The sequence below is a fragment of the Elephas maximus genome, chromosome 9 (genome assembly GCF_024166365.1).
Source record: "Elephas maximus indicus isolate mEleMax1 chromosome 9, mEleMax1 primary haplotype, whole genome shotgun sequence".
NCBI lineage: Eukaryota > Metazoa > Chordata > Mammalia > Proboscidea > Elephantidae > Elephas > Elephas maximus.
In genome coordinates this window covers 97,131,433-97,139,442 of record NC_064827.1, presented here as the reverse complement: position 1 = coordinate 97,139,442, position 8,010 = coordinate 97,131,433, and the positions used below count along the sequence as shown (strand labels likewise).

At 44.9% G+C, this 8,010-nt stretch overlaps 1 protein-coding gene across 1 annotated transcript; it reads right to left on the bottom strand.

Annotated features, from left to right (window-relative positions):
- Positions 1–342: 342 nt before the first annotated feature.
- LOC126082500 (nuclear pore-associated protein 1-like) lies at positions 343–3,753 on the bottom strand. Its single transcript, XM_049895006.1, has one exon. The coding sequence runs from the start codon at positions 3,751–3,753 to the stop codon at positions 343–345; it is 3,411 nt and encodes a 1,136-aa protein (XP_049750963.1).
- Between the last annotated feature and the right edge of the window lie 4,257 nt (positions 3,754–8,010).

Genomic DNA, 8,010 nt, shown 5'->3' with positions numbered 1-8,010 from the left:
GCTGCGTCCAAGACTTCATTCTGCCAGGCTCCCCAACAATCCAGGGACAGTAGAGTCAATGGTGCCAGCTCCTGAGAGGTCAAAGGGGGTATCCTGGCTGGGTAAGACTGAGGTGTTCTGACTGAAGAGGAGGAATAAGTTTTCCCTAAAAATATATGGTCTTGTCCCCTCTGACAAGAGCAATACATGCCCTTTGCCATAAGCATCCAGGTATGGCACTGTCTGTGCTTTGGCCAGAAGGACTCTAGATGCTCTAAAGGAATGTGGGACCAGGCATATCTTCAAATATAATTATGGTGCTGCCCTTCCTGTTGCACCAGGCATGCTCTGGCCAAGTGGGCCCTAGTTGGACTGGTAGAAATGGGAAGCATGAGGGCCTCCATTTACAGGTATGGTACTGTTACCTCCCATTACATCATGTGTACTCTGGCCAGGTGAACTCCAGGTGTACTGATGGAAGGAAGGGTCCCAAAGGGCTCCGTCTGTGGGCATGGTACAATTCCCTCCCGTTGCACCATACATGCTCTGGCCATGAAGACTGTAGCTGCACTGATGGAAATGAGGAACACAGGGGCATCCAACCATAGGTATGGTGCTGTCCCTTCTCTTCATGTCAACTCTGCTCCGGAGAGGTGTGCCCCAGGGGTTCTGGCTGTAGCTGGGAGCACCAGGGTGTCCAAGAACAGTTATATTGCTTGCACCTGAATCTCCAGCAGAAGTGCCATCACCAAATGTGCCCAAGGTGCTCTGATGGAAGACTGGAGCATAATTGTATTTTTGTGGATATTTCCTCCTAGAGGTATTGGCTTCTCCACTAAGAGCATGTTTGCTCTGGTGAGGGGTGGCCCAGGCTCTCTGATGGAAGGCAAGGACAGGACGGGCTGGAGTCACAGGCTTGGGACCATTTCCCATTGCATCATCTGTACTCTGGACAGGTGGACCCCAGGTGCTCTGAATGAAGGTGCCACCCATTGTATTTACAAATACGGGTAAAGTGCTGCCAACCTGGTCCCAGGTGTTTGGGCCAATAGGTGGAATGGAACTGGTGTTGAGTGTCCCACTTGGCCCTGCTCCAGAGTTGAGTGCTCCAGTCATAGAACTGGGACCTGGGGCAGGTGCATTGACCCCAAAGTTCCCACTACCCATAGGGGTTGCTGATCTCATAAACACAGGTGGGTCTCGAGTGCTGTTGGCAAACAGCGATTTACTTTTCCCAGCACTGGGAATCCTAGTTGTGGTTTTAAAGCCAGAACTAGTGGCTATGCTAATGGGAACAACACCTGGGGTACCATCAAAGCCAAACTGGGTGCTGGCATGGTTATTAGACGTGGAATATGTGGGTGCCAAGCCCACAAAAGTTGATTGATTTGTGTTGTTATTGGGTGGCCGTGCTACCGTAACTGTTCGGTTTTCAGCTTGTGTTGGTACTGCCCATTGCCCTACAGGTATGGACCTGTGAAATGTGGAGGGTCCAGGCTGCTGCCAATCAGGAGACCCAAATGTGGGCTGAGGGGTAGTTCCTGGGTCTAAAAGGTGTCTGAAAGTTGCAGTTGGGCTGCTGACTGACTGTGCAGGCAAGCTGGTGGAGCCTGGGGTGGACACAATGCTGCAACTCATCAGCATGCTCTTCCCACCAAGAACTGCCTTGGGAAATGGCATGGAGTTATCCTTGGTGCCAGCAGGAAATGGGAAGATGACAGCCAGGGAGGGAGGTGTGGTATCCATGCCCTCACAATCAGGCTTGATTGCAGAGTCTGTAGACACGCTGCCTAATGACGTGGAGGTGGCTGATGGTGCAGTCAGAGCTAGGCCAGTGGCTCTCTGCTGGTGCCCACCAGGGGTTCCTGGCCTGGGCTGAGGGGTGACTCCTGGGCAAAATGGAAGACTAAAACTTGCAGCAGGGTAACTGACTGTAAATACTGGTGGGCTGGTGGAGACTGGGGCCTTTGCAGGGGACACCTGATCTCCACAGCCATGGGCCTGGGCAAGTGGGAGGGAGCTCACCCCAGAGCCTGGGGGAGACATGAAGATGACAGCCTGTGAAGGGGGAGAGGTGTCCATGTCTCTTACATCAGGATCCAGAACAGGCTGAGAGGTGGAGTTTGCAGAGGCGGTGGCTGTAATTGTGGGAGTGATGGCTATAAATTTGATGGGCTGACTGGTGAACATAAGGGTGCTGGTGGAAGGGATAGGAGGTGGAGGAAGGGAAGTTGGTGAGAAAAAAGAAGGAGAATCCACCAACATGGGGACGGGGGACTCCTCTCTGAAGGAGGTAGGATGGAAGGAAACAGCTGAGGTGCTAGGAGGTGTGGAGATGTCAGAAGGGGAAGGTGCTGCATCAGGGACTAAGGGATAGAAACAGAGAGAGCCTCCATCCTCATTACTGAGTTTGCCTCTAAAGATGGGACTAAATGTAAAGGAAGAAGCAGATTTTGCTGGAATAGACAAAGAAGGAGTGCTAGGTATTTGGCATTTTTCTTCAAGACCAATCTCTGGTGCAGGGGAAGGCCTAGGGGAACACAGGGTGGATGGGCTGGCAGACAGGCTGCATAAGTCAGTGAACGACATTGTTGAGACTGGCAGAGTGGAAGTGGTACAAGACAGGGAGTCTCGGGTGGGCGCAACAGACAGGGAGGAGGGACTGGTAGTCTGAGTGGTACTGCAGTCTGATGTGGTCTCTTCTTTGTCCTCTAAGGCTGTGTGGTTCCCTTGGGGCTCAGCTGTCCTCTCCAAGCCCAGGTCTCCAGCAACAAGTATACGAGGGCGCTTAGGAGGTGGAAGCAGCTCACCTTGATCCCAAGGTGGTGGTACCAGCAGCAGTTTCCGTTTATGTGGCCTAGGACAGGCAGATGTGGGTGGAGAATTGCTCCCAGATGGCATATGGGAATGTTTTTCTTCCTGCTTCTCCTTCCCCAACCCCAGTGAGGCTGGAGAGCTGGGCTGATGGCCTTCCTCCAGTCCTTTCTTAGTTGACTTCATCAGCCTCTTGGGCAGGCCAGAGAGCCCTCCTGCATCAGGAATAAGCTTCTGATGGGGCCGGACACCTCCAGCAGGGCTGCATGAGCTGGCAATGGCACAGTCTTTGGTGAATGAGCTCCCAGATGACACCTGGGTTTTGTTATACAGGCTGTTTTCTGGGCCCTTGGGGTGGAGAGTTCCCTTCAGATGCCCAGAAATGTGCAGGGAGGAAGTGATGGCTCCACTGGTCTCCAGGGACCTAGAGGCAGAAGGTGCACTGCTAATGCTATGGGGACTTTGATTGTCCTCGTCCTTCTCCGTCCCATTCCTGGACTCTCCTGGTGCACTTGGCTCAGTCTCCTTTGGGCAAGGACGTGGAGGGTGACTGCATGTCACTGGCTTCGCAGATGTGACTACCTGCTTGAGTGGCAAACGGAGAGTCCACTTGCACCCTGGAGGAGGGATCTTTACACCTCTTGGGTGGCCGAACGCCCGGGGCACCACCTGCTTCTTCAGAGAGTCCCCCCAGGACATCAAGGGACAGACCCCCAGAGAGGAGCTGTGAGCCTGTCGGATCGCATACCGCCTCTTCGGGGAGATGTAAAACCGAGGAGGTAAAGGCACGCGACCCTGATTGAGCAGTCCACTGTGAAGAGGGTGGAAGGGAGGCGCAGGGCCAGCGGGGTGATCCCGGCCAGAAGTGGGAGCACAGCGGGTGGGGCGACTGCGTGGGCGCCGGGCTGGCGGAGGGTAGCGACGGGATGAGGGGTGCAGTTTGCTAAAGAAGTTACCCATGAAGAGTGGGTTGTGCGTTCTTCAGCCCTGAAAATGGAGTAGAAATGCGGAGAGGTTTCCTAAGCGTCCGACTCCTCCAAGGGTAAAGCACACACTGACCAGCCACAGCCTGATGCTTGTGACGCCTTGTCAGATCTCGTGACATAGCAGCGGGTGAATAAAGGCATTAGTGGATAAACGGTGGGGCCTCATGGCCCAGCCCCACCTAGACTCTAGGGCTTGGGGACTTCTCACTTGCATTGCAGGTGTTTGGCACCTGATGGACCCCCTGCAGCTAGGGACTGTTTAGAGCTGTGATGCTCGGAGAAGAAAGATTTGAAAAATTCTGGCTTTTACATGGCGTTATTTTAAGTTTGAATCTTGTTTCTTCGATTTATTTCGTTCTAGTGTTTTTCTCTCCGGTCCCTCATCAGACTGATGTTCTTTATCAGGCGTATGCCATGAGGAGGTTTCAAAGCCAAGCATCGTAGAGATTAATGAAAGTTTTTAAAGTTTTTTTTTTTTTTTAACCTATTTGAAATGCCATTGACACGATTCCTATGTTGCAGTTGGTTTTAGCCCTCTACTCCTGCCATTCCTTTCATAGTATACTGTGATGTATCAGAGACAATGTGGATTTCTAGCCCCAACAAACTTTGAGGTTGGTAGGCCCCAAGAGATTCTGCTCAGACCCAAGCTCTGTGTGAAAAAAGGAGAAATGTTATAAGCTCTTTCTAACCTCTCCAGGAGCAGAAATGATTTACAGTTATGACTTCTGACCATAATTCCTTGATATCATTTGAGGGGAGTTCTATAAGAAACTATCTATTTTTCTTTTCCTTTTTTATTGTTGTAAATAAGTATAGATAGATACATATCACAAACTGTATACCTGAAAATATTGAATTAGCAAACATTTGCCAATTCAACATTTTTCAGGCGTATGACTTAGTGATATCGATCACATCAATCATATTGGGCAACCATCACCCATAATGGTAGCGAGATTTCCCATCACCATAAACAGTGCTTCATAAACAATGATTCCCACCTTCACCTTGCCTGCAACCCCGGTAACCACTAATAAACTCTGGTCTTTATATATTTATATTGCCTGTTCTTATTATTTCATATAAGTAAGATTGTACAACATTTATCCTTTTGTGACTGACTCATTTCACTCAGAAAAAACAACCTTTTGACTTTGAGCAAACGTCAGCTGGTACAAATTTTGGACAAGGTTTTCTTACAGAAATTCTGAAAAAAATGACCATGTGTCTTGGTCAGCTCTATTTGCAAACAATAAATTACACTCATATTATTCCCATTTTTTCTGGAAGAGAAAGAAAGTGCATTAAATATATGATGAGCTTTGGGACTTTGAAAAATAAAGGGGAATTTGAAGAAGGGTACCCAGAAAAAATATGCCTCTTGATTTTTCCTGTAAAATGGGAAAAGATTGATAAGGTACTCTTTTGAGATCTGGAATATTCTCTTCCTTGTTCTTGTAAGGCAAAATGAAGTTAGGTTGCAGGTGGTTATCCCAAGACAATTCAACATGGCTGGAGCAAACGGGAGAGAAACTGCGTCCAGGCAAAATATTTTCATGAAAATATACTAATTACATAATTAATGCAAATTTAATAACAGCAACTTACCGTTGCCAGATGAACATGCTCTTAATCTGAGAATTTGTACATTACCAATCTCCAAACATATCAGATGAAACCAGGGATGCTCAGTCATTGTAGGGATTGTAGTAGTAGCAATAAATAAAATATAGCTGACAACCTCTGGCTGAACCCTCTCATTCCCTATCTTCTTGTCTCATTCGCCGACAATCTATTGTAATTTTTATAGTTAATGTGAGGACATACAGCATAACCCACAGAGCTCATTAAATGAACCTTCCCCCCTCCTCTAAAATAACTTTAGTGTCCTTGTTTTCAGCCTCTCTTCTTTCTTCTCATTTCTAGTACCACCAGGTCTCGGTGAAGTACACTGGCTTTATACCACCCTTTCTTAGGGTAGTCTTTTCTTGATTGTTTTATATCTCACCCCTATTTCACTTTTTGCCTTCCACAAATGTATCAAAACATTTCTGTGTAACTTCCAGACTCACAACCTCTTAGCTTTTATTTTTATTTTTGTATTTCTATAATAGTGTTTGAACATGGTTTTAGGAGAAACGGGGTAAATACGTGCCCCTAGTTTACCATCTTCAACTAGAAGTCCCTGTTGATCCTAGTTTCCAATATTCCCATAAGAGAAACCCAACCTTGGCATAAACGGATATAACATTCAACACTTAAACGTTTCTTGACCAATTACTAAAGATTTTGGACATGGTAGTTTTTCTTTTTTTACTTTAGTTGAAGGTTTACAGAGCAAATTAGTTTTTCATTAAATGATTAGTGCATATATTGTTTTGTGATGTTGGTTGCCAACCCCACAACATGGCAACAATCATCCCTTCTCAACCTTGTGTTCTCTGTTACCAGCTTTCCTATCCCCTCCTGCCGTCTTGTTCTCGCCCCTGGACTGGTGTGTCCCTTCAGTGTCTTTTTCTTTTGCTTTTTTTTTTTATGGGCCTGTCTAATCTTTGGCTGAAGGATGAACTTCAGCAGTGACTTCAGTACTGAGTTATAAGGGTGTTCAGGGTTAATACTCTTGGGGTTTCTCCAGTCTCTATCAGACAAGTAATTCTGGTCTTTTTTCAAGAGTTAGAACTTTGTTCAATATTTTTCTCCAGCTCTATCCAGGACCCTCCACCCTGTCAGAGCAGTCGGTGGTGGTAGCCAGGCACTACACAGTTGTTCTTGACTCATTCTGGTGGAGGCCATGGTAGTTGTGGTCCATTAGTCCTTTGGACTAATCCTTCCCCTACCTCTTTATCTTTCTTCATTAGCAATAAAATTACAGAGCTAGACAACTCAATAGAAAGTCAGAGGAGCAGAATTGAGGAATTGGAATGCAGAATTGGGGAGATGGAGGATAAGGCAATTGGCACCAATACATTTGAAGAAAAATCAGATAAAAGAATTTTAAAAAATGAAGAAACTCTAAGAATCATGTGGGATTCTATCAAGAATAATAACTTGCATGTGATTGGATTTCCAGAGCAGGGAGGAATATCAGAAAATATGAAGAGAATTGTTGAAGATTTGTTAGCAGAAAACTTCCCTGACATTGCAGAAGATGAAAGGATATCTATCCAAGATGCTCATCAAACCCCATACAAGGTAGATCCCAAAAGAAAATCACCAAACTTGCCAAAACCAAAGATAAAAATAAAATTTTAAAAGCAGCCAGGGATAAATAAAAAGTCACCTACAAAGGAGAATCAATAAGTTCAGACTACTTGGCAGAAACCATGAAGGAAAGAATGCAACGTGGTGTTATATAGAGAGCAATGAATGAGAAAAATTGCTAGCCAAGGATAATATATCCAGCAAAACTCTCTGTCAAATATGAAGGTGAAATTAAACCATTTACAGATAAACACAACCTTAGAGAATTTGCAAACCCAAACCAAAGCTACAAGAATAACTAAAGGAAATTCTTTGGTCAAAAAATCAATAATATCAGATATCGGCACAGCAAAAGGACACAGAACGGAGCATCCTGATATCAACTCAAATAGGGAAATCACAAAATAAAATTAGATTAATTAAAAAAAAAAACACTCAAAACATGGAGTCACTGATGACATTATGTAAAAGATGATAATAATCAATAAAGAGGGACTAAATACAGGAGGGATAGATCTTCCATATGGAGAGGAAATCAAGGTGATATAGGGAGATATAAGTTAGGTTTATACTTAGAAAAATGGGGTAAATATTAATCTCACCACAAAAAAGACTAACAATGCCATACTTCAAAATAAAAACCAAAATAAACACAAAGACTCAGCAAAAACAAATTCAACTATAATGAAAAAGAAAAATGCAATTTCCAAAGAAAAAGTTCTCAGCACAAAAAAGTAAGTGGAAAAATGAAATTGTCAGCAACACACACAAAAAAGCATCAAAATGACAGTACTAAACTCATACCTGTCTATAGTTACAGTGAATGTAAATGGACTATATGCACCAATAAAGAGACAGAGAGTTGCAGACTGGATAAAAAAAACATAATCTAGCTATACGCTGCCTACAATAGACACAGCTTAGACTTAGAGACACAAACAAACTAAAACTCAAAGGATGGAAAAAAATATATCAATCAAAAAAGAACAGCAGTGGTAATATTAATTTCTGACAAAACAGACTTTAA